The sequence below is a fragment of the Hesperophylax consimilis genome, chromosome 17 (genome assembly GCF_061612785.1).
Source record: "Hesperophylax consimilis isolate HC1 chromosome 17, BYU_Hcon_1.0, whole genome shotgun sequence".
Lineage (NCBI taxonomy): Eukaryota > Metazoa > Arthropoda > Insecta > Trichoptera > Limnephilidae > Hesperophylax > Hesperophylax consimilis.
Window position 1 is genome coordinate 8,188,939 of NC_142852.1, and position 27,537 is coordinate 8,216,475.

The 27,537-nt window shown below is 35.0% G+C and overlaps 3 protein-coding genes across 4 annotated transcripts in view; 1 reads left to right on the forward strand and 2 right to left on the reverse strand.

The window, feature by feature from the left end:
• alpha-Cat (catenin alpha) overlaps positions 1 to 27,537 on the forward strand; it is a 152,769-nt gene that overhangs the window by 46,274 nt on the left and 78,958 nt on the right. The gene's annotated exons all lie outside the window — the stretch shown is intronic.
• On the reverse strand, positions 1,508 to 5,888 carry LOC149415896 (pupal cuticle protein Edg-78E-like). Its single transcript, XM_089641815.1, has 4 exons — positions 5,803 to 5,888; positions 3,595 to 3,789; positions 3,400 to 3,510; positions 1,508 to 1,810 (listed from the first exon to the last, which is right to left on the reverse strand). Exons 2-4 carry the CDS (start codon positions 3,787 to 3,789, stop codon positions 1,721 to 1,723), a joined length of 396 nt encoding a protein of 131 aa, XP_089497941.1. The 5' UTR covers positions 5,803 to 5,888; the 3' UTR covers positions 1,508 to 1,720.
• LOC149415897 (larval cuticle protein LCP-17-like) lies at positions 15,074 to 17,612 on the reverse strand. The gene is made up of 4 exons (XM_089641500.1): positions 17,487 to 17,612; positions 16,528 to 16,725; positions 16,001 to 16,105; positions 15,074 to 15,369 (listed from the first exon to the last, which is right to left on the reverse strand). Exons 2-4 carry the CDS (start codon positions 16,723 to 16,725, stop codon positions 15,277 to 15,279), a joined length of 396 nt encoding a protein of 131 aa, XP_089497626.1. The 5' UTR covers positions 17,487 to 17,612; the 3' UTR covers positions 15,074 to 15,276.

The following is a 27,537-nucleotide window of genomic DNA, read 5'->3' on the forward strand; positions in this document are numbered from 1 at the left end:
AGATGGAGAAACAATAGCGCATGTTGCTTTTACGTCACAGATGGCGCTGTTCTTTATAAAAGCATTTTTTTTCCTGTCACAGATGACATTTATATAATATAGGTATGTAAAAACACATGCGTTTCCAAATTCAACGTTGTGTCAAAATTTAACCCTATATAACTAAACTGTTTTCATTGTTTCATTGTAACTACACTTTCGTCGAGTGAACTACGCAATAAAACACTAGAAATAAATCAAAAATATTTAATTAAGGCGATGCACTACGTCGTGTAATATTTTAAATTGAGCCGCTATCAATAACAACCCTATGGCGATAAGGTTTAAATTCCCGCTTAACACCATCCGCCTGTTTTGATTTATGCAAGAAAAAAACATGGCCAAAAATTGCCTTTTATTTTATTTTGTGGATGTTCAGGCATAAATATTTAATTTTTTTTCTATCATTTTATAAATAACTTAATTTGCCACATTATACAATAAAATCACAACCGAAAATGGGTTCGTAAGTAGGAGATTTTGAACTTTAAAGCAGTTTTCATAGGCCTTTTCACTATTTTTTTCTGGGCTTATAAAAAGACTTATGTAAAAAATACTGGATTGTTTCAAAGGCCAAGATGTATTCTACTCGCAGTATTTAATTAAAGTATCTGAAACATTTCTAGGTAACCAAATTTTCAAACCAAAAACACATGATTTTGCATTACTACGTATGGCATCGCCTTAAGATAGGAACTTGTTACATGGCACAAAAGTAAGGTTTATAATGAACAAATTAATATCAAAATATCAGTCTACACAGTGACCACACATGTCAACATTATGTGGACCACAAATAGCCTTTCTAGATCTGGTGCAACGGTGTTTGGTCACCCTCCAGGCCTTGGATGGACACATGTAGCAAATGTTAGGCACATTTGACGTAGATGGAACCAGAGCTTATATTGTAGAAGATTCACCAACATTAACAATAAATTTAAGAATATATGAATGTACGTACCTTAAAAATAAAAATTGTTGTTATAACTAAAGTTTCGTCCAGCGGACGACGAGATGGTAATAGGGCACGTCCTAGTATGCGTGTGGCCGCAATCGCGTCACGTTTTACACTGTTTACTCAAATGATGAAGGTAATGAAAGAGTCAAGGTCGTGGAGCGGGGGGAAGTAGGTGATTTCGAATTTCGCCGAGTAGCGCGTCGTCGCCTCGACGAGCAATTAGTTATCTATGGTCAAAAGCAATCAGCGAAGAACTTTCATAGATTTAAGATTTTGAACAAACAAACATTTTTATTTATATAGAAAATAAATAGATTGTTTTTGCTTCAGTGAATTGTCAAATTCGGTATCGACATAGTACCTAATCTTTCTCTTCCCTTTATCCTTTACTAGACCAGATCTCAATAGGCGGGTTCTTATCAACTCCATCTTCTTCACTTCCCATTATAAGCCTTACAACATTCTTCTGAAAGTGCATTAAACTTATAAAAAACATAAAAATTAAACAACTTTTTTCAGTATCAGAATTATTTTAATCATTAATAGTTAAAATTACATACAAATAAACATGTAAATAGTTCATTTATCAATTCAACCACAGACTTGCCATCTATGGGGAAAAAATAAAATTATTATTTACAGTAAATATTATATATATATTTTTATAGCATTATTTGGCGTATGGTCGTGTTTTGGGTATAGTTGTATCGGGGTGTCCATCGTTTAGAACTTCTTTGGGCCCTTGGCTTCTTGTTGCTGGATGAACTCGAGGGAGCGCAGGATGTAAGCGGGGATGGCTGGAATGTGGTCACCCTGGTGGGAAAAAATGTAACTAGATTAGTTTTATATTCTGGCAATAGATAAATTAAGACTTCGTTGAATTGCTTTGGAGAAAGTATGTAAGGCCTGTTCAAGCATCGGTATTCCTGGTTTCCAACAAACTGGACGTCTTGTATAGGGTTAGCAGGTTCTTCGATAGTGACCAGCTGCTAACCGTGTGCAAATCAAGCACCAGCATCCAAATGCGCGCCTAACGTTTGTATAAGACTAACATTTGTCATTGTTCTTGAGTTCAAAAGCTCGGCTGTGGAACGATTTGCCAGCCTCTGTGTTTCATTCCTCCTACAACGTGGGTCTCATTTTGTAGGAGTTGTGTCCTAAAAAAAAAACCCTCACAGCATCACCAAAGTAGACAGGTGAAGAAAAGTCCCCTGTTGGATTGTTAAGTAGTTGCCTATAAGTTACACAGCTGCCGTTAAGTAACACTGTTGCCTATAAGTAACACCATTGCCTATAAGTATTACCGTTGCATATAAGTAACATATTTAGTTGCCTATAAGTACACAGTTGCATATAAGCAATACAGTTGCATATAAGATATACAGTTGCATATAAGCAATACAGTTGCATATAAGCAATACAGTTGCATATAAGCAATACAGTTGCATATAAGCAACACAGTTGCCTATAAGTCATACAGCTGTTATGAAGTTAAGTTACACTGTTGTCTATAAGTGAAACCGTTGCCTATAAATATTACCGTTGCATATAAGTAACATGTTTAGTTGCCTATAAATTACACAGTTGCATATAAGCAACACAGTTGCATATAAGCAATACAGTTGCCTATAAGTAATACAGCTGTTATGAAGTTAAGTAACACTGTTACGTATAAGTAACACCGTTGCCTATAAGTAATACAGCTGTTATGAAGTTAAGTAACACTGTTAGGTATAAGTAACACCGTTGCCTATAAGTAATACCATTGCATATGTAAGTTACACAGTTGCGTATAAGCAACACAGTTGTCTATAAGTGACCCCGTTGCCTATGATCAACATGGTTGCCTATAATATTTAATATTTGGCTAATTTATATAGCGCCGTTTTCGTGAGAAATCACCTCAAGGGCGCTACTCAAAGCCACAAAGTAACATATAAATAACACCGTTGCCTATAAGCAACACAAATGCATATAAGTAACAACGTTACATATAAGTAACACCGTTGCCTATAAATAATACTATTGCATATGTAAGTTACACAGTTGCGTAAAAGCAACACAGTTGTCTATAAGTGACCCCGTTGCCTGTGAGCAACATGGTTGCCTATAAGCCACATAGTAACATAAATAACACCGTTGCCTATAAGCAACACAAAGGCATGTAAGTAACAACGTTACAAATTAGTAACCCCGTTGCATTTAAGTTACAACGTTGCTTATAAGCAACACTGTTGCCTATAAACAACACAATTGCATATAAGTAACAATGATACCTATAAGTAACACCCTTGCCTATAAGCAACACTGTAGCCTATAAGCAACACCATTGCGGATAAGAATCCCAGTTGCCTGTATGTTGCACAATTGCTTATAAAAGTACTGGGTGGTTGCTCGCTTACCTGTGCACGGAAACCGTTCTCATCAGCGATGTAGGTAAGGGTGATCTTTTGGCCCCCGGGGGCGATGTAGGAAGATTCTCCAGTCACGACTGCGGGTCCAACTTCTCCCTTCTGCAATGGAAACGTTAGCGTTAATTATTGTTGTTTTTATCAAAAGCCATAACGGGCCGAGAAACAAGTCGGCGTCAGTCTCACCTGGGTCTGCTTGAAGGTGCCGACCTCCTGCGCGCTGATCTTGTTCTCCGTGTCGAAGGCGAATTTGTAGTTGCCATTCACGTCGGAGTCCACTTGGGACTGACGCAGGATCTGCGCATGCTGCTCAGGATTCTTCAGGAGGGACACATCAGCGCAGGCAGCCGCCACGAGGCACAGGACGATCAGGAACTTCATCTGGAATCAATGACGACATCAAGATTGAAATTGATCCCCCAGATCGAAAATTGGAACTGAAATATTGTGACGTCATATGATTGCCCAACAATATCCACCAATGAAAAACTCTGAAAGTCTGGAATAAACTTTCAGAGTTTTTCATTGGTCTATAACATAATAGGTAGGCTCTGAATGAGAATTTCGCTGTCTATATATTGGCATATCTATGGTTTTTTAGGGCCAATTTGTTTCATACGAAAAGCCCGATGTTAGCACATTTGGAGTAAAAAATGTTATGGGCACTTTGCTGTCCGGTAGCATTTTTTTTTCAATTAAAAACAAAAAAATTTAAAATTTCCACACTACATCACTGTCATTGGCATTGCTTTTCGAGTTCAACAGCTGTTATAAGCAAATATGTCGAAAAGCGTCTTCGCTCTTTCGCACACACTAAATAATAATAGTTAAAAATGAGACGAATGGTGACATGCCATTTCGTTGTGATTGTAAAAGTGCGCCAATATAGGTACACACGTGCATTATTCAACGGAATTCGAATAAAATATTGCCAGATAGGTTTTCAAACTTTGACAAAGTAAAACAGTGGTGACATGTGGTGAAAATATGAATAATAAATGTTTTATTAAAAAAAACGTTACCGGACAGCAAAGTGCACATAAGATTTTTTACTCAAAATATGCTAAGGAATAGCTGTTTAAAGTTTGTCGGGTACGTGCCGATACACCCTGTATATAAACCTTCCGGAAGAAATTCTCTAAATGATGTGAAAATCCGAAAAATGAAAATACAGGAAGACAGCAGAGAAGACCGACAGAAAAGAAAGCATTTTCTAAAAAATGGGCAAGGCATGCCGCAAGGTTCGGATAATAGAACTTTCTAAAATAGGCTTCTTTATGATAAATAACGAGCTTTTAGAGTGAAATTAGTAGCGAATCGCTAATATTGTCTTCAATAATTAAATATTACAATTTGAGGTTGTACTCAATAAAGTTATTCCGAAAAATAAATATTCATTCTAGACTTGCAGAAAAGTCAATAGATGTCGCACATTAAAAATAAAAAAAATAAGATAGGTTTATCTAAAAAGACGCTGTCTAGATTGCACTTAGTTCGGGTTGAATCTTGCGATCATACATAAAGATAGTTGCCAGTAAAAATGTGCGGTGAAAAAATGAAGACAATGTTGGTAGTTCTTATTCGAAGTATGATACAGTTAAAAGTGACCGAGGGGGATAGGGTTCCATTAGCTCAGTGGTAGAGCGGTGTCCCGGCAAGACAAGGGTCCTGGGTTCGAGTCCTAGATGTGACCGTATCCTTTTCTGATTTTTCTGTTTCAGATTTTCGTTTAGAAATCGCTAATATTGTCTTCAATAATTAAATATTACAATTTGAGGTTTTACTCAATAAAGTTATTCCGAAAAATAAATATATATGTGTGTTATTTGTTTGTAATGTACTTACTACAACACGTAATACCTATCATAATATTAATTACTTATAAATAACTACAATAATGGTGCACTCCTCTTCCAAATACAAGCTAAGGCTTCTATGGAAGAGTAGTATTCAAATCTCTTAATATGTTAATGTAATACTTAGCTTCCTTGGAATATAAGAAATTAGAGGAAGACAGCAGGAGACTGGCAGAAATGTAGAGATTTTTTTTTAATTTGGCAGGGCATGCCACAAGGATCGGATAATGGACCCTTCCAAAATAGGCTCATTTATGAAAAATAAAGAGTTTTCATAGGCCTAAGATTTAATAAGACGGTATGGAAGCAAACGACACAGCATCCTTGCAAGAAAAGAAATTAGAAGAAGACAGCAGGGGATTGTCAGAAAAGATTTCTAGGGCATGTCACAGAGATGGGATAGAACCCTTCCAAAAGAAATAAGTTTATTAAGTTAATATTCTCCAAAAATATTTGCACTTTTAGGTTGTGTAAATTGAGACTTGATGATGATTATTTGAATGACTTTGACGCACAGTAGAAAACAATAGAACATTACCTTAATGATACTGAATTCACAAACTTCAAATTGAAACTGTACCTTCTAACAAAATGTCAACCGAATTTATACTAAAAATCTTCTTTCAGAAACATTTAATTTATGCTTCATTTTTTTTAATAAAACCTGCTCGTGAATTTTTCAGACCAGATCTATAATTTATGAAATGACAAATTAATTTTCATTATTCGCTTTTACCACTGAATAGATAGTAATTCTAGAATTTTTTTTAATTGAATTTCGCACAACAGTCCTAATCGCTCCCAACTGTCCAGAGCAAGTGGGATTTCGGCATCCACAATTAGGGGTATGTTTTTTTTTTAATTTCTCTGAAATGTTCTTGGTTTTCCATGGGACACACATGTCAAGTGTGTCCATCTATTCGATTTCCGATATCCTTCCAATTACAGTCCTTCCCAAACATGAAATCACTTGCACCATCCTACAAATTACCCAACAATCAACCCACCTAACATCAAGCTACTTTACAATCAAGACACACACAATCACAATACTCGGAATGACAATAAAATACGCATTACTCTAACACACTACGAAATATGGAATAAAATCTATTAACTATATTGCCTACACACTCTATAACTCTCTTCCAGATATGTATAAAAACAGCAAACAAATACAAAAAAAATCAAAGTAAGGCTTTAAAAGAACATTTATTTAAAACGAAAATACGTAATTCTTGTCGTGTTGTATTTTGTCTTGTTTCTTTCTCTCTCCTTTCCTATTCCATGTACCTATTTGTAATTGAGTACAATCTATTTTTATCAATGTATTAGTGGGTAAGTACCTTCTTATAAATTCCTACGTTGGCTCTGTGCTTATGTGTATATCCCTGTCTGTTTCCTTTTTTGTTTGTTCTTGTTTGTTCTACTTAACCTCCCCTTTTCTATTTGTGTACTGTTTTTTATGTGAAACTTATAATTTTGATATCAAAATACCAATGTAAAATTGTACCTATTAACTCTCATCTCTATGTATTGTAAGTTCCTCTCGCCCTACAATGAGTTTTGTAACTCATCGGGATTGCTCTAGCAAGAAATAAAATTCTCCCAGATAATTGTCGATTATTTCTATCTTTTGTTGTCGTTTATTTTTATGATATGTAGGTACATTTTAAACTACATCTAAAACGTATTCTTTGTAGCATTTAGGCATAACCCACGAAAAGTTGGAAGGCTTTTAGCTTCTTTAACATCCATTAGTTATTGAATAACTTGAATTCTTTAAAATAGAGATTATTTTAAGTTACAAAATTGTTTTCGTAAGTCTAAATTCTCCACAGCTTCTCGTGTGGTAGCAATGTATTTAGAAATTATAATTTACATTCTTAAACATGCATTTCGGGAGCATCGTATTTTTAAGCTTAAATATAAATGTTAATTATTCTGTATTTAGGGTTACTGTATGGAAGGTCTTTATCATAAAAGCCTATTTTAGAAAGGTCCCTTATCCGAACCTTGCGGCACGCCTTGCCCATTTTTTAGAAAATGCTTCATTCATTTCTGTTGGCCTTCTGCTGTCGTCCTCTATTTTCATTTTTCCATGGCGATGGGTCGAGGGAGTCCGGCTGGAGAAGTCTTAAGGACTCCCTCGACCAGTCTCTCGCGATCCGGTCCGCCACGCAGCAGGTGGGCAGACCTAGACAAACCTCACTCCAGTAACCCGGGCATCCCTACCATGTCACCAAACGTATCAAATCACCTGTGGGCTGACATATGGCAACTAAATGCAATTTAGATAGTGTATTGGATAAATATTGACTGATTTTTTTTTTGATTTTTCCGTTTCAATTTTTCGTTTGAGAGTTGGTAATATTAAAAGAAAAATTGAGATTATTTCTGTGGCACTGACACGCCCACGACGCATTTCTATCGGCAAATCTCTTCAGTGGTTTTTATTTGTCTGTAAAGTGGCAGTTGACCTTTTGACAGAGTTAATTTATTGCTTTTATTTTATGTTTTTTATTCGGCACATTATTTTTTGAATGAATATTGTTTAAATTTTAAAAAGGATGTTTTGTAAAAAAAAAATACCGTTCGTATGTAGTTCTAGATGAAACCGATTTGTATAATTCGTTGTTTAAAATATGTCTGATTTCAAATTATTACAAGCAATAATTAGTGGCCTGTAATATCAATACAAATTGAAAATATCTCCCGAGTAAAAATAAATGCCGCCGACGGGAATTGAACCCGCACCTTCTGATGTCCGGTCAGGTGCTCTGAACCACTGAGCCACGTCGCCTTATTTGTAACCCACCAAATAATTCAATATGTACTAGTACCTCAATCAACAATTTCTGCTTATTATATTTTTTCACCTGTAAACAAACAACTTTATTTTTGTAGGAAAAGCTTTGTTAGTGCTAAATATCCCACTAGATGGCGTCGAGACATATTATATCTACATTTGATGGTGAAATATTTTGACTTGTCAAATATTATTATTTTTTTTAATGATAAAGTAATGTTTATAAGACAAGGTTTAATGCAAAGCATAAGGAAGAACAAATTATATATTTATTTATAGCTTATAATAATTTGTTATTATTGGTGCTATGCATAAAACCTTTTCTTATAAATTAGTTTATCATTAAAAAAATAATAATTATTGATATTATAATTGAAATGGAAAGTGAAATACATCGGGAATACCCGAGGAAGACATGGCGCGATCAAGTGAATCAAATGGGGTCATGTCGAGAGTCAGAATAATTGAAGTGTATCGGTAGGTTAGGCTCTCGACTAGGAATCTGGAGGTCGCGAGTTCAAATCCCGGCGTGCGCAAGTAAATATTATTTGTTTTTTTTATTGCACAATTTGCTCATTTAAATAATACTCGTATATAGTATATTTATATACACTCAGTATCTCCCTGGTGTAAGATCACAGTTCCGCTTTGGCCGTTGGTGACCACGTCTGAATAGCCCACTTTCCTCTGCCCCATCTCCTTCCGCTCCCCACCATCTTAAACCTCACAACGTACCCCAATTGGGGATGCCATAGTCTCACTGGCTCCAGACGGTCTGGAGCAGTTGGGACTCTTGTGCGGTTTCGGATTAAAAAAATTAGTGTGTGGTGTGACAGAGTTGTTTGGCGGTCCGTCCTCTCTGCCTACCCCTGCGGAAATCGGTGTGATGGTTAGTTAGTTCTCTAAACATTATCTGCACGAAACCAGTTTGTATATTTTTAAATTTTTTGCCAAGCTATTTTTGGTGACTTAAGAATATGTCCGGATTCGTGGGGAGGTCTTGGCGGTAGATGCGTCTGCCCGCCAGCTGCGAGGCGGGCCGGATCGGAAGGGGAATGGGAGGGATGGTTGCCCTGACACCCAGATTCCTACCCACCCCTCATATCTATTTCCTCTCCAGAACATCATCGCCTTTCTATACTTAAAAATATCCTCCACATAGCATCCCCAAAGATGGCAGAGATCCTGGCTACGATTCCCAGTTGCAATCACCACCTTTTTTTTATTTTCTGTGTCTTGTTGTGTTTCATGTTTATTTTAGATTTATTTATATTAACTTCTTCAATGATAAAAAAAATATTCAGTGAGTTTTGGAACAAATTGTAAAAACCGGGTTTTATTCCCTGGTGCCGACCTTGGAATAGAAGACGAACGCAATTCAATGATAAGATATTATCCAACTTCTTATGTAACATTCCTGAAATAACACCAATCTAAAACCGGTTTGCAAATGTATTTTGAAAGGTTAACCTAATTTGGAAAAACGTAATAACGCCATTATAAACTGAATCAGCAACATATAATATACCTATTGTGGGATTTATATGATCGCCAGTATTTTTTTTGAATGTTTTAATTGGTTTAATAATTTAGTAGTGTTTTTTAAAAATTAATTAATTAATTTGTACGCTTTTGAGAACAGCTCATAGAAATCATTGTGTCTTTCTTACTGTCATTGGGAGAAATATGATATAAACGGTGTTAGAAAGAGAAAACTCCACGCTTTATATTCAAATCTAGCAGTTAACTATAGAATAATTCAAATGTACACCTTTATGAAAGCAAAGGTTCCGACCGCAATTTGAGAAAAATTTATGAAACTTCTTGAATTTTTTATTAATTATTTTTATACTATCTGACGTACCCGGCGTTGCTAGGGGTTATCCTCAGGAGACTGGCGGACTTTTCTGCAGGCCCTTTAAAGATATACAATTCCGTTCTACATTATTTTGATGTATCTCATAAGGTTTAGGTAGGGTTTGCAATGTAAGCGCCCGAAAATATATTTTTTTTGCGACTTGATTTCAAAACATCCACTTTTCTCTGCTTTCTATAAATGTGATATACGTGTATTATATACATAAACCTTCGGAAATAAGTTATCTAAATGATAGTGGAAATTTTATCAAAATCCGTTGCGTTGTTTAGAAGAACTAAGCGTACAAACAGACAGACGCGCAAAGCGATTTATTTTATGATATTTAGAGATTAAACGATAAAAATGAGGTGACAACACAGACATAGGAATTAATAGACGAGAAGATAATGGCGAGGGGTAAAATCAACTGTTGAAGAACGAAGGGGGTTAAGCTGACTGTGATTCGTCAATAAATCAATCTGACAGTAAATAGGCATCTCGCATTATAATATCACCATTTAGTTCTTAAAAGTAAAATCTGCTTTTGAATGAATAGACATTTTTACATGGGAGCGCAAATTACTCGCCACGTTATGAACTAATTTGCGAAGTCCAAATTCGGCAAAGTAAATTTCTTCTGTTTGCAGAGTCGTAGTTAGTTTCAGAGTATTTGGTTAAGACACTTTTACAAATGTTTCATAATTTACTTACCCCAGTAAACAACGATGAGCACACTTGAGAATCGCTACATTGTGATGTGATAGTATATGTTTCTAAAACTGATCCATATAATACGGTGTGAATAAGCTTAAAATAAAGTAAAATAATGCTTACTTATGGAATGTAATACGACAATTGGGTTTATTCTCTTTTTCACATCTATTTTTACAAGTTTTCATATCACAAGTCAACATTTTGCCGTGTTATTTCGTAAAATGAACCGATGATGCCTCGACCATAGTTCGCACAAGAATGATGACGTCACGTTTTCAAATTTCACTTGAGGCCATACGCGAGCCCAGCCGGCTCCAATGGAACCGGTATGGGGAGTGGGGATAATACGCTTTTAATCACTTAGGGCAGGTCTACTAATATTCATATGTCTATGGGTGACAACAATGTTTATAATTCATTTGTCTAGTAGCATGTGTGTTTTTCTATATCAGCAGTAATTTTAGTTCACTATTTAGACCAAAAATACTAATTTTTAAAACGTTTTTATGTTTGCATTTAAAATCTTATTTTTTAATATATGTTTATGTCTAATGATAACATTTGAAAGCTTATTTCATCACCTTTCTAAATTAATTTTTAGTTTTCGGATACGTTCAGAAACACTCCATTTATTTGCATTTCATTGCAAAGCGGAAAAACTCCATCCTACCTTCTAACACAATTTTCTTGAGGGGACACAATACCTGATTACGTAATTAATAATATGTATTGAAGAGATTGACTTGTAGAAGTGGTTTTTTGGCGTGCGTTGTCTTGCATGGCGCGGTTTATTATTATACAGATTAAAAAAAAAACTAGGTTATATATGCAACTATTTAACCAAGTTTTTATTTCATCACTTTTCATAATTTTATAGCACTTTTTGGTTCCATGATATTTCATCAAAATGAAAATTCAACACACTTTTAAAAAGTATAGAGTCATTAAAAGCGATGAAACAAAAACTAGGTTTAATAGTTGCCTATGTTACCCATTTAACTTAGTATTTGTTTCATCACTTTTTGTGACTTTATATCACTTATTGTAGGTGTGTTGAATTGACATTTTGATGACTATCTATGGTATTCGTATCGAGAGACTATGGCATCCCCAATCGGGGTATGTTTTGTGGCTGAAGGTAGTTGGAAGGGAAAGAAGTTAGTTATTATGAGGTATTCGTAGGAATGCGTGTTAAATAAATAGCTAAAAGATGACATTAAAATTTGGGATAATAAATCACGCACTCCTTTCGCAGATGACAATATGTCTGACATTCTCGCTAGCCATTGTTTGATTGTTGGTTCAGCTTTTTTTTCACTCGTGCGGTCTGATTATGATATGATGACCCTAGGAGCGGTGACGTAATCGCTACATGTGGTATTCGTAGGAATGCGTGTAAAATAAATATCTAAAAGATGGCATTACAATTTGTGATAATAAATCACGCACTCCTTACGCAGATGACAATATGGCTGACATTCTCGCTGGCCATCGTTCGTCTGTTTTGATTAACGCAAAAATACATCGCCAAATGCATGTTTTATTTTATTTTGGCGTGATTCCGGAAAAAATATCAAAATGTTTTCCAATTATATTCCAAAGAACTTAATTTGCATACAATAAAACCATATGCGAAAAAGGTTTTGTAAGTAGGACATTTTCACTTCAAAGCGTTTCTTATAGGCCTAATACTTTATTATGGCAAATGCTGAGATGTGTTCTACTAGCAGTATTAATCACTATTTTCGATTAATTGGTTTACATTATTGTTGTGTTCCCACAAACAGTTCTCCAACTCGTCTTTGAAGGAGATTATGAAGAATAAGTTCTTTGTGTTAAATCAGGGATTTATTCAATACTTCGCGTATTACAAGAGTGACTTCGATAGTCGACCTAACTAGAAGCTGGCTAAATGAGATCTGAGAACAGTAAGTTTGTCAGGGAGCATTCCCACTGGCCCTGGCGACTACTGGCTACTGGCTGCCATCTTGCGGACTTCCAAGCAAGCTCTTTGCACTGCCCTCTATGAGTGCATATTTGAAGCTTTTAGCTAACTCACTTTCCAACAATTATGAACACCGAAAACAATGCTACAGATTAATTGAAGCTTTGCCTATCGTCTCCCTTGAGTAGAAATCAAATAAAAAATTTAATTACGCAATATAAAATTAACTACTAAACAATGTATTTTTTCAATAGAAATGTATGAACGCATAAATGAAACAACTTTAAAAAATACAATATTATGGCTAAAATTATCTGTGACAGTTTCCCTTGATTCACTTTTTTGCTTATAAAATTGTTTACAAAATAAATAAAAAAACCACATTTTCGCTTGAAATCGAGCGATTCTAGACTGTAATTGCCATGCGATTTTAATGTCTATTACCTATGTTCGTGAAGATATAAGGCATACCAAGAATAAACACATTTTTGCCATGTAACTTCCTCTTAAGGCCCCGCAGTAAGCGCTCAAAGATGGTTTGAAAGGGGGATATGGATAATAATCAAGCAAATATTGTGAAAATATTTAATAAAACACGAATCGTTTGAAATAGAGCAAAAATCTCTCGACAAATGCTTTAGTTGTATTTAAAGATACACTGTGAATTTTTTCATGCCTATAACATATTAAATAACAGAACAAAACGTGTTTTTAATCATTTTTGGAGCTTACTTTGCGATTTTTTTTCTATCGAGGGATATTCATATAATTAACGTTTCGGCATAACAAATTTATAGATATTATTTTCAAAAATAACATATGTATTTTTGTAACTTAAAACCTTAAAGAGTTAACGAGAAACTTGTTATAAATCGGCAGAAATTAGGTATGCGGGGCCTTAATAAAAAAACATCTATAATATTTCTGAACGATCAATATTTCACATCAAAAAGACATGATTTTGCGTGGAAATAAATACATTCATAAACTGGTATTATGCGTTTTGTAAATTGTGCATTTTAAAATTCGAGCTGTTGTCAACTTTGAGTTTAATTTGGGATTGGCATTTAAAAACAGGAACAATTATAATAAATTCAATCTTTATTAATATTGCGGATAGTTATTTGTTTTTTTTTCTACCGTGGCTCCGCTGTCGTGTTGCTAGGGAGAAATTATTGTACAAATAATTTTCCCACAGGAATTAAATGTTTTTACGAGTAGAAAAGTATCCTATATCACATTCCAGTCCTCCAACTATCAGTCACTCCGTTGCGACGTGAAAGAAGGACAAACATTCCCCTATTACGAAAAACATGACTGTATGTATGAATTCCTCCTTTTAATATCATAATAGTGGGAAAATTGTTGCTTGTGCAATGATGGAGGACTTAGCTAGCAGAGGATTGAACCCACATAGCCGCTGTGGGAACCTATAGACTTGGACCACTCGGCGAATTAGTTAATGATGAATAATTTTATTATTGCTAATGGCAGATTGCGTTTGATTGAAATAACTTAAACTTGCGTATACTTTATTACTTAATAGAGAGTGGTAGATACTTTCAGTATCACCTTGGCGAAAGATCACCATTCAGAATAGAAATGTGTTATGAAGTGGCTTTAGTCGATCGTTTTGGGAATGCCACAATCCCCCTGATCTTGGGCAGTTGGGACTATTGTGTGGTATTAAAAGACTACGTGGAAGATTGAACCAGAGCATCCTAGCTATAAACCTGTGGTTTTAGACTTCTCAGCTAGAAAAGAAGGTTCTATTGAAAGATTCATACTTAAGGCGAAGCTTAATGCCAAATCACTACTTTGATTAATCTTTATAACGAATTGGTGTACATTATGAATACCAAAAATATGCTTTAGATAAATTGAAGGTTTTCTTATCGCTTCGCTGGAGTAGAATACAAATAAAAAAATTAATTACTCAATAAAAAAATAATGCAAAATAGAAATGTATGAACGCATAAAGCAAACGACTTTAAAAAAATACAGTATTATGTCTAAGATTATCTGTGACAGTTTCACTTTATTAACTTTTTATCTTTCTTATAAAAGTATTTACAAAATAAATGAAAAACAGTTTTTTTGCTTGAAATCGAACGTTTCTAGACTCCGTTTGTCAAGCGATTGTAAAGCCTATTACCTACGATATAAGGTATACCAAGAATATTCACATTTTAAGCTTGCAGCTTCCTCTTGTTTTTTTCGACAAGAAATTAATTATTGCCATTTTAAAATAAAAAATACCAAATCAATATGCATCTTAATTATTTTATTGTAATTATATATACAATTTTTACGACCTGTCTTGTATATGATACAAAACTGGTCATATTTTAAATTTGGATTATTTTTATATATACATATAATATAATACATTTATATACTGGTACATATACATGTAAATAGTTTTGCAATCAATAGTCCTTTGTAGAAAACTGAGAGGAACAAAAAATGAATGTTTGGAAGAATTTCATTTTTTTATTTATTTTGGTGTTTAGATGTTTTTTCTTCTATCGTATTTTGTAGTTTTATAATGGTGTTGAAATTTTCCCAAATTGTTCTTCGACATCTTCTGCTCAATTTTCGTTAGTATGTTCTCAGTTTGCTTGGACTACATCCTGGTTTGTTTGTTTGAAGGACGTTTTGGCTGGTGTGTTTGTTAGAAGGACGCTTAGTTCTTGATCTGTTCGGGGTGAGCCTTGTTGTACTCGATGGACCTCAGGATGTACTCTGGGATTGGGGGAGGGGTGGGCAGATGGGATCCCTGAGAAATGCAAAAAAACAATATTATTAGATAAATAAAAAAAAAATATTTTTTCTGGAAAAACAGTTTGAAACAACCATGCAGTGCTCGTCATTATGTCAGGTGAATTGTTATTATCTTTCCTGATGATGGACGATTCAAGATTATCCAAAAACTTGGCTCAAAAATAAAGATTACACTTCTTTGTACTACAAGTTTTGGTGTTCCACAAGACACGTTTCTGGGTCCTAGTATTTTTCGATAAATGTAATGTATGTATATATCTTTTGATTATATTTTCAACAAAACGGTATATTACAACATACACATATCATGTTAAATATGATTTGATGAATTTAAGCATAATTTTTAGTATTTTTACCCTGTTTAATTACAATTTAATGCTGATAAACTATGAAATTTGAGAGTTGGTTCTGGTCTCACCAGGGGTTGTTGGAATCTAATCTGTTGATGATATTTTAGACCACATTGTCATTATTTGGACATCCAGAAATACGATTTGAAGTGTTGAAATAATTTTTTACAACATTTGGTGCTGGGAGCACCAAATATAACATAAACATATAATATAAACACAAGGTTTACTAGGTTCTACTGTTAAAATAAGGTTTGAAGGTTTTTTAAGTCTCACCTGTGGTTGGTATCCGTTCTCATTGGCGACGTATGAGAACTGCACGTTGGTACCATCGGGGGCGGTCCACTGGGCTGATCCCTGGACGTTCTCGGCTTCTCCGTCCTACAACACGAATTATACACTCAGTTAATCATGCGCCATGGAGTTTTTAAAAAATTATTGTGTATAACAGACTGCGTCCATTTACTATACATATGAACAGTAACGAAAATATTAAACATACTTATTAAAGTTCAATGAACTTGTAATTTTCAAAATTGGAACTGATTAGTATAAATCGTATCAGACGAGCGATAAAGTAGAAACATATATTATTTTCGCTATTATTATATTTTATTTTGGTCGTTCGGATCACTAATATATTGGTCCTTCTTTCTGCGCTGGATGGTGATGCGATTCATATGGGTTGGTTTTATTTACGCGGTGTTCCCCAAGGTACCTATATGATCCTTAATTTGTTTTATTCGCGTAACCAGGAAATCATTAATGTTATTAATGACCATAACAGTCAAAAGAAAACTCACGGTTCCGGGGTTCTTGAGCTCGCCCTGTTCTTGTGCTGCGATGCCGTTGCCGGTCTCGTAGGCCCACTGGTAGCTACCTCCGGCGCCGACGTCGATGCTTTGCTTCAGGATGGGCGCCGCGGCGTCTGGGTTCAGGTGGGACACGTCGGCCACCGCCATTGACACGCACACAACCAGGAATACGGCGAGGAAGTTCATCTAGAGGAGAAATGCTAATTATTTAAATCTCTCTTCGTCTAAGTTGTGAAAAAACCCTTGAATTTACTACCCACCAAATTGAATTATTTTACTGAAATCCAAAATATCTTGATGAGTGATAGTTCAGAGTCATATTTTCGATTGTCCGTGCGTCCCCCGTAACTCTGGCTCAATAAACTCAAATCTGGTTTGAATTTAAGTTGTCATTAATAGGAACTTATTTGTCAAGAATTCAGACGATCCCGTAAATTTAAGCACATAGTCAAAATTGGAACTGATTGTGCAAAGAATTTAGACAAGCGTTAAAACACCTACCCATAATATAATATTTGAAATTATTTTAATTTGTTTCATTTTGGACAATTGGAACTGATTTGTCAAAAATACAGATTATCCCTTCTGCGCTAGTTATAACATATTTTTTAATTCGATTTCTAAGATAAGTCTGCAGATACATTTTTAAAAATATGTATAAATCTTGATAGCCGGGAGCATGTTAAGAAACCAGAAAATCGGCAAAAATAAAAACGTTTTTGGCAACCCTGTTTTAATAAAAATAAAAATCGTTGATTGCGAATTTAATTATTGTTTTAATGTCATCTTTAAAAGCTGACATTAAATAATGCAAGTTTTGCGTTGCACCTTTTGAAATGCATTGGATGTTATGTAATGATATTAGAATTATAATTATTTATTGTCTTGTGATTAAATTTAATTACTGAAATGAACAGTTGAAATAAATAGTTGTAATGAAGACCTACCTTGATGCTTGAGTTGATACAACTGTACTTTTAATAATTTTGGTTGCACTATTTATACCCTGAAATATTGGAGCTAGGATTTTGCCGAAATCGCCAATAATATTTTTTTACATACCTATACATGATATATATAAATATGAGATTTACTTGCTAAAGTTTTTGACCTTTGTGTGTTTTCGTGTGTTTAGTTTTTGTTAAAAATATCTGTAGGACAGCGTTTACAATTATGACAATTTTAATATTGTTTTCGTGTGTTTGTTTCATTAATATGTCAATCAGGGAGAGAGGAAAAAACAAGTTGCGCAGAGCGCGGGAGGCGGCGTGATCGTCTCCCTTTCTGTAATTTGTCAATATATGAATCTCACAGTATACAGGCAACTCGTATTGTAATATCACTATTCAATCGTACCTACTTTTTACAATGGCGCTCAAATTGCTGGCTGCGTAAAAATACTATAAATCCCAATTCGGGTAGACAAAACACCTTTACAAATGTGTTTTAATTTACCCACCTCACTCATTTTAAGCGGTTCGTTTCAAAACGAACATTCAGATCCTGCGCGGAACGGACTGCGCTGCAAGCCTTTGTCTTACTTTGGATCTCTGTAACAAATGCTCTTATAGATTTTCGAGAAAATTTTCAGAAATTATAAATTCTTCATTACCAGGGGCGGTTCTTCCCTTAGGTCAAATTGTTTTTGACCCCCCAAAATTATAAGATAACAGTAATAATAAATTATGTGCATCAAAACAACAGGTCTAATTCTTAATTTATTTGAAATGTACCGCGAAACAGCAGAGCTGCGAGCGGGGGCGGCGAGTGACGAGCAGTGACATCTATTGTCTCTAATAGAAGCTTTCATTCACAAGTCCACATGATTCGCTGGGTCAATTTAAAGAATGTCCCCGGCTTTGGCATATTTTGTCCCTATGCGCGCCATAGAATAAATGAGATGGCACTATGTCTTTCGGCTAAGTAAAAATTAGGTACCAAAGCATGGTGACACAAACATATGTCGGTTTTTCATTTCACACGCTTGTCGTGCGTGGAACAATGGCTGTTTTTCGATTGGACAGTTCGGGAAAGGTTTTAAATAATTTTTTATGCTGTTATCGATGTAGAATGAAGCTGAAAAATGAACAAAACAAAACAATAAAAGATCATTGTCAAATAGAATCGTCTAAATTTAAATGGAATTGTTAAACGTCGCGTCGCTTCGCACCACAGAACCACCATACTCTTAGCTTCGCACCCAGTATCTTTGGATACTTCGGACGAACGTTTCAAACTCTTATTATGTCTTTAAAATAATTTGCCGTCAGTACATGGATTGTGCAGTTTTTTCCAATTTACTATATTGACATAATATGTAGTTTGAGTTGCGGACTCATGACGTACTTACCTACAAATTGATATAGATACCGATTGACCCCCCAAAATTACAAGACAACATCAATAATAAATTATGTGCATCAAAACAACAGGTCTTATTCTTAATTTATTTGAAATGTACCGCGAAACAGCAGAGCTGCGAGCGGCTGCGGCGAGTGACAGCAGTGACAGTTTGAGTTGTGGAATCATTACGTACCTGATACAAATTGATAATATATGCACATTTTTCACAATATCAAATAAAGAATTTTTTGCCTCTGATTATTGCCATGTAAAATTTCGCCACTTATTGTATTGTTTAAATTTTACTAAAGGTCGTCAAAGTGATGTGTTTCTGAATTGATTTGGATTATTTATCTCCGCAGAACTTGTTTATTAAGGAACTTTTTTGTTATTTATTCAATAATAATATTATTTCAAAAAATATGTATCGCGTTCTACAAATTTAAACTCTAAAACAATACAAATAGTATATTTTGATAAATTTGCTTAATGAAAGGTATCCCCGCCCGATCTGACATCCCACGGCCCATATGTTTGATACAAGTTAGATAGTTGTACCGCAGATATTTCTGCCAAATGGTTGTTCGTCAAACAAAAAGAATTACACATCATTTTTTGTTACTTTTTTTGAAGACTTGACCCCAGAGTGCATCACAATCACCTATTATACAAAGGAAACATGTCCATTTATATTATTTTTTAAAATAATTAAAATATATTTATCAAGCGGTTTCGCTTAGATTTTGGATTATTGTAAACAGGGTTGTCGGAAACTAGTTGTATAAGCGGGAATCAAAACATTTTTTTTCGTTCTGAGTATTTCGAATTTTTAAAAAGTTTTTTCCCTAGTTTCTCGCTTGTACTACGAGTTTCTGGATACCGTGTATAAAATATATATAGAGCATTCTGAAAATATTGGAATAATATACAGCGTTACTGTTAAGCGCACTAATTTCGGGATTTGATTATATAATGTGATTGCAGAAGTAAACAATGTAACCAACTTTTTTTAAATAAATTTTTTTCTCCCGTGTTAAAATATATGGAAGAATATGTTTTATCCGTACAAATTATTAAACTTTTTTTTTTAAATTTTACTTTAGTAATTTGTACATTTAAGGTTAGGTACAAATTACTAATTAATTGTCACATATAAATATACTATATTTTTTCTTGCTTGATGTGGCTCCTACACACCATCTTGAAATTTCCAATAGGGGCAGACTTTAGGTTTTCCGGCAGCGCGTTATAGTATTTCATCCCTTTATATAATATACTATTCTGAGTATTCGCCTTGTCCTTTTTTGGTAGCCTGATTTCATTGCTCGTCCTTGTTTTATGTATGTGTATGTCCTTGTTGTATACAATTTTATTTGAAAAATATTTCGTTAGCAGGTTGTTTACTATTTTATGTATAAATATAATCGTCTTCAAGGGCAACATCCGTTTCACCGTTCCTTTAACATTTTATTTGCTTTTGATTATCTATTTCTCCCAAGTATTGTTCTCATTGCCCTATTTTGGAGAATTTGAAATTTATTTTGTTCTCGGTCGTTACACAGGAAAAGGATAGTTGAGCAGTAGTTAAAATGTGGAGTAATAATGGAGTTATAAATGGTGATTGCAGTTTTCCGGACAGTTTTTGGCGAATTCTTCCCAAAAATTATATCTTTTTTCCAATTTTCTTTTGAGTATATTCAGCATGTTTGTTAAAGTTGAGTTTGGAATCTATTATAACTCCTAAGTATTTTATATCGGTAACATTTTCAATAATTTCACCATCAATTTTTCGGAAAACTTATTCTTTTTTTCCTTTTACGTCCGTGTAGAATTTCGTCCCGAAGTTAGTATAGGTAATTTACCACCGGACATCGTTTATAATAAAAATGAGACCCCTGAGGCGGGTGTGTGGTAAAACTGTCTGTGACTGTATTACAATTTTGGACACCGTGAAATAATGCCACACTTATGTAAGCCTTATGTAATGGACTGAGAAAGGGACCAAAGAATATAGAATAACATAGAAATGACTTCCATATAGATTTGAAAGGAAACCAATGTCGACACTACTGACTTAAGATCCTCTTTTTTTAAATTTCTACCGAAATATAACATTGTTTTTAAGCTCTTAATTTTTTTTATTTCTTGCCAGAGCAATCCCGATGACTTACAAAACTCATTGTAGGACGAGAAGAACTTACAATACATAGATGGGAGTTAATAGGTACAATTTTACATTGGTATTTTTATATCAAAATTATAAGTTTCACGTACGAAACAGTACAAAAATAGAAAAATGGAGGTTAGGTAGAAGAAACAAGATGAAACAAAATAGGAAACAGATAGGGATATACACATCAGCACAGAGCCAAGGTAGGAATATAGAAGAAGGAACTTACTCACTAATACATTAGTAAAAATAGATTATGCTCGATTACAAATACAGGGGATAGAAAAGAAGAGAGAAAGAAACAAAACAAAGTACCTACAACACGACAAGAATTACGTCGATCATACATGTTTTTAAACAATATTCTTTTAGGGCGAAGCTTACTGCTAAATCACTATGTTGAATAATTTTTATAACGAATTGGTGTACATTATGAATACCAAAAATATGCTTAAGATAAATTGAAGGTTTTCCTATCGTTTCGCTCGAGTAGAATACAAATAAAAAATAATAATTTTTTTTTTTTTCAATAGAAATGTATGAACGCGTAAATGAAACAACTTTAAAAAATACAGTATTATATCTAAGATTATCTGTGACAGTTTCACTTGATTAACTTTTTCGCTTTCTTATAAAATTATTTACATAATAAATAAAAACCAGTTTTGTGCTTGGAATCGATCGTTTCTAGACTCCGTTTGTCAAGCGATTTTAATGCCTATTACCTACAATATAAGATATACCAAGAATATACACATTTTTGGCCGGTAGCTTCCTCTTAAAACCTTACTTTGAATTTTCGGATTATGCTGGCTGTTTTTATACAAATCTGGCAGAGAGTTATAGAGTGTGTAGGCAATATTGCTTATTTAAGCGCGTTTCTGTATTATTCGTATTTACATATCTCCGTTTAAAATCTTCTTCTATGTTTTAAAGCTTTCTACAGAGCTTCAAACAATTTGTTTATTCCCCATTTAATACGCGATCTACCTCTCATGCCAATCCCATTTGAATTTCATAATGGTGATGAAACACAGTTTTGTATTGGTAATTCATGGGCCGATTGACCAGACTTTTGTAACACGAAACACACCCACATCGCATTTCTTGAGTTCTTCTTTATTCTATGGGTAAATACAATACTTGTGTAAAATCGAACTCGGTACCTTTCCGCTCTGATCGCCCGCTAGTTCAGAAAGGTCACATTTGGCCAGGACTGTAGATTGGGAGGCTGTATGTTGAATGCTATCTCATCTCGGTTTTTAGCAATTCTAATCGGTGGCTCATTGTTTGTCAAGGTCATTCAAAACCAACCAACACCTGCCTGTATTCTCAGCTAAATCTTTTTTTAACTTTTATTTTATTTTACTCCTAACAAGAACTCCCGTCTGTACAGTGTAAATACAGGAATACTACATGGCCACCCGGTTGGGTGGCGTTGTGAGGAAGGTTATGTTAAGGGCTGTATGAAGTTATTTTATCTCCTTCCCTTACTTCAAAAGACACTCCTCACAACTTATCATCTCTTACGTAGTCTCACGTCTCGATTACTGCAACGGCATTTATGCCAGCCTTCCAAAATATCAAATTGACAAATTTTAATCAGTGTTTAATGCAACAGCGCGGCTCATAACCGGGGTTTCAAAATATTCACACATGTCAGAACACCTTCGTGACCTTCACTGGCTCAAGTGCCCTGAAATAATCCAGTACAAACTGTGCTGGATGGTGTTTAAATCCATCAATGAAATGGCCCCACCCTACATCTCTGAACTATGCGTCCCGGAAAACACTCTGCTCTTAAACAGTCAACTCTTAGATCAGCAACATCAGCAGCTGTAGGCAGACTGATAGAACCTAAGCGCAAGCCAAATACTAAGTTTGGTGATCGCGCTTTCGGAGTATCTGGGCCGAAGGCTTGGAATAAACTCCATGCGGAACTAAGATCCATAACAAATCCAACAGAATTCAGGTCTAAACTAAAAACTTACCTTTTTAAGCTGTCATATCTTTAAATTAAATATACCATCCCTGAGAGAAAGATCAATTATATCCAATTTTCCAATTATGTCCTAAATCCTGGATAAAAATTTCGCTAATAAACAATTAGTTAGTGTTAATCTCAAGTGACCTACCAGGTGCATTATATATTTGTACAGCGCCCTTGAGATGATTTTGCACAAATACGGCGCTATACAAATCATCCAAAAAATTGACAAATTATTCGTATTTTTGTTAAAAACGAGACTGCAGGCCTTTAACGAAAGAATTGACAGGTTTCCTAGCAAACTGTCGGTAAAACACAAATATAGTAGTATACTGAGAAAAGTTACCGGTATGAAATATTGTAAATTTATTAAAAGATATTTGACAAATTTCATAACAAAGTAAAACACGAATATGTCACGAGGAAGTCGGAACACGTGTTCTTCAAAATAAATATATTTTCACATCTCGTCCATTATATTTATTCGGACAAGAGCACTTGCGTTCATACGTGTTTAGATATATTTAAGATATATGTAAGTATTGTGCTGTATATTATCTCCATATATAGTTAGTAATGACATGGATCATTGTAGAAATGTACTATAAATTTGTACAGCGCCCTTGAGGTGATTTTCCACATAAACGGCGCTATACAAATCAATTATTATTATTGATTATACAGGGTGTCCGGAAACTCGTAGTACAAGCGGGAAACTGGTGAATCTACATCACATTTGGAGTCGATTTTGTAGTATATATTTTTTTTATTTGAGCTTTCGTTATCGAGTAAATCGAGTTTGAAGTTGATTTTTTTAAATTTTTTATTTTTTTTTTAATCAAATTCTTATAAATTATTACTGAAGATCAAAGAACCCAACTAATTAAAACTATTTGAAAGTAAAACAAATGAAGAAACTCGGATTTGAAGCATTATTTTGAAATCACCCTTCATTTAACCCGGTGTAATCATAAAATATTTCTGCTCTGCAGGGTTAAAACATCTGTTATTCAACCCTAAACACCAGAAAAAACTTTAACCCTAAAATAGCCGAAAAATATATTTTTTTGGTTTTTTTTTTTTTTTTGAAAATGCTCAAATCAAAAAACTTTATGTTTTTTTGGGTTCCCCATGTGGTGTAGATTCTCCAGTTTCCCGCTTGTACTACGAGTTTCCGGACACCGTGTATTTATTATTATTATTTTTTACATTAACCCCAACAGGTATATATCTATATCATATTTGGGGATGCTGTGTGGAGGATATTTTTAAGGACAGGAAGTTCTGGGAAGAAAAAGGTGCCCAGAAGTGACGGACGTATGAATATATCCCTCCCACTGCGGCGCAAGGCGATGGGTCGAGATATCAGTTGGAGAGGTCAAAGGGTCTACCTAAACAGACTCTCCCGATCTGGCACGCCTCGCAGCTGGCGGGCAGGCGAATCCTGAACATACTTCAGAAACTCTGCTAAACACCAAACGAATCGTACCTCTGGGGGGGTTACCTATGGCAGAGGTATTGGTTATCCAATAAATGGTTCCCGGGGTGGCGGTACCTATAACCCTCTTCCCGAATTGAAAAACGTACATATATTATTGACATTGAGCAATAATGAAACTATTTTCATCAAGGCCTCTTTTGTGAAGTGAATGTAAACAAGTGTAAAATGATGAATCGAAATATGTATTTGAAATTTGAAGGTCACAAAAATATGAGCATATATTCAATTTATTAATCAGCACTAGAATTTGCATATCATTTAAAAATGAATAAATAATTTAAAACATTCCGCAAAATGTAGCTTGGGTTAGGTTACCATTCATTTTTCATGTTAATTCCGGAAGAGTCTCAGTTGGCCAAAACCAGGGTCATGTTAAGAGTCGGAATAACAGAAGAGTATGCATACATGTGCAAGGCTCTCGATCCGGCCCGCCACTCAGCTGGTGCGCAGAAACACCCACCGCCAAGACCCGGGTAGAGCTTACCACATGAAACCGCGCGTCCATGCTAATTTATCTGCCCTAGCTTGTCACTTGAGGTGATCAAATTATATTATATTTACATTAAAATAAATACACGAATGTCTCTTTCATACTTATATCGATGAAACACAATTTTGTATTGGAAATTTAAAGACCGTTTCGACAGACTTTATCACGAAATACGCCCACATCGTATTTCTTGTGGTCTTCTTTATTCTGTGTTTCAGTTCCATATATGTATTTCTTAAATTAATTATTATTTATTACCACGCATTATTCATATCAGTCGTGTTGTGTGCTATGCGAAGTGAGATAGGGTTGTCCAAAAACACGGAACAAATATTCAACGATGACATGATTCCCTCAAGTAAAACTACTTAACTAACTAACCATCACACCCTTTCTCAGCAGGGGTAGGCAGAGAGGACGGACCGCCAAACAACTCGGTCTTGGCACATACTTCTTGCCTCATTCACGTTCATACATCGTCTCATACATACTCTTCTGTTATTCTGATTCTTGACATGGCCCGACTCGAGTATCTGATTCACTTGATAGTGCGATGTCTTCCCCGTCCCCGACTTCTGCTACCATTTGCTGCTACCCTAAAGTATTTAAGAAAAAATAGGTACCCTACCTATTGGGGAAGTATGTTTACAAGAGATGGAAAAGACCATAGAAATATTGAAAGAAATGTAAATGCAGGTAACTCCATTAAAGGAAAAATTATCCAAAGTAGCGAAGTTAGCAGTTCACAATGGAGTGCTGGTACCTACCCTGATGTGTGGCAGTGAGAAATGAATTTGATTACATTCTTTATAAATGAGATCCCTGAGGCGTATGTGTGGTAAAACCATGTATGATCGTGTGAGAAATGTGTAGTTTGAGAAAATGCATAAAATGCAAGGCTGATATAAGCGTAATTAGTGTATTGAGTACGATTAAGAAAGGGACGCTCAGATGGTTTGGGCATGTAGAGCGAATGAACGAAGAAAGGAGTGTACCGGCCACGTCAAGAGTCGGAATAATAGAAGAGTATGTATAAGACGGTGTATGAATGTGAATGAGGCAAGGATTGTGTTTCAACACTGCGTTGTTTTGCAGTTCGTCCTCTCTGCCTACCCCTGCAGGGAACGGCGTGATGATTAGTTAGTTAGGTACCTATCTAGATGAGTTAATATTCAGGTGAGAATGCTTACCTTGTTATACAAATCACAATTGCTTTGAAAATTTCACACAAGGTTGCATTCATGTAACCTGTAACAGGTAAAAACATGATTTTTTAAAAACCAAGTTAATCTTTGGAAAACATATTTATAAACAAAAACAAAACAGCGCAGCTACTAAGTGATCTAAAGTAATTTAATAATCTAGTTTTTGTTTGACTCTTTTCATACTTTATATTACTTTTTGAAATTGTGTTCATTTGTCTTTTTGATCCGGTCACCACTTTTGGCAACCCTGTTTGTACGTAAAATGGCAAAGGCTATATGAACGGACCGGTTATCAAAAATTAGTTAAATGCGGCCTTTATTAGTATTTCTGTACTCTGAACCAAATGTCAAGGATGATCCCACTCGCCTGGACATCATCCTCGCTACTTCATTATTAATAAATTTGATTGATTTTGTCAACATCTTCAACAACCACAGAACAGATAAAACCCTAGAAGTGTGAACTGTAATATATTTATAATCTAAGGCCATTTGGAAGAATTGTTTTGGTGCCAGTGAGATTATGGCATCCTCGATTAACATATGTGGGAGCGATGAGTCGTTTGTGAACGAACGTACTAGGGCTCAATTGAATGCTTACTCTTTTTTTATCAGGAGATATTTTAGAAAAATAGCGTAATTAAAATTATCCAAGTCTTACTTGTTCCATACATACTCAGTGACGTGACCGTGACGTCATATGTACCTAAAACTAATAACTACCTAGCGTCTTATCCGCTGCCAATACATCTAAAACTCATTCTTTATAGTATTTATTTATTTACTTGGCAATTTGTGTAGCGACGCTTTTGTGAGATATCACCTCAGGGGCACTTTACAGTTGATGCAGATATTACAAAAAGAAAGTGAAGTTAAGTAAAATGAAGTACAGGAACATGTGACAGGAATATAGAAGATGGAGACTCTGCAGCAAGAATTTTAGGTGGTGAAGAAACTCTACAAGCTGCTGCAGCGAGAGAGTCCACCACGCCGACCAACAGTGCCAGCACGAGGTTCGTCATCCGTCCAGGTATGTGTCTGCTGCTAATAAAGCGCTGACACAATATCCTCACATAGGAAAACAAACCTTGGCAGCATCGCTGTGACGTTCGGCGAGTCCATCATTCATATCCATATAATCCTGTTCCTGGCGATTGTGTTAGTTAGTGGTGCATTGTGCCCGCAATAAAAGCGACGGTCGGCATAATAAATTATCCTGGGCTTAGCAAAACACTTGCTAGGGCCTTCAGAGTTTCCGCATTTAGGCATAACCCACGAAAAGCAGCCAGGCTTTTAGCTTCT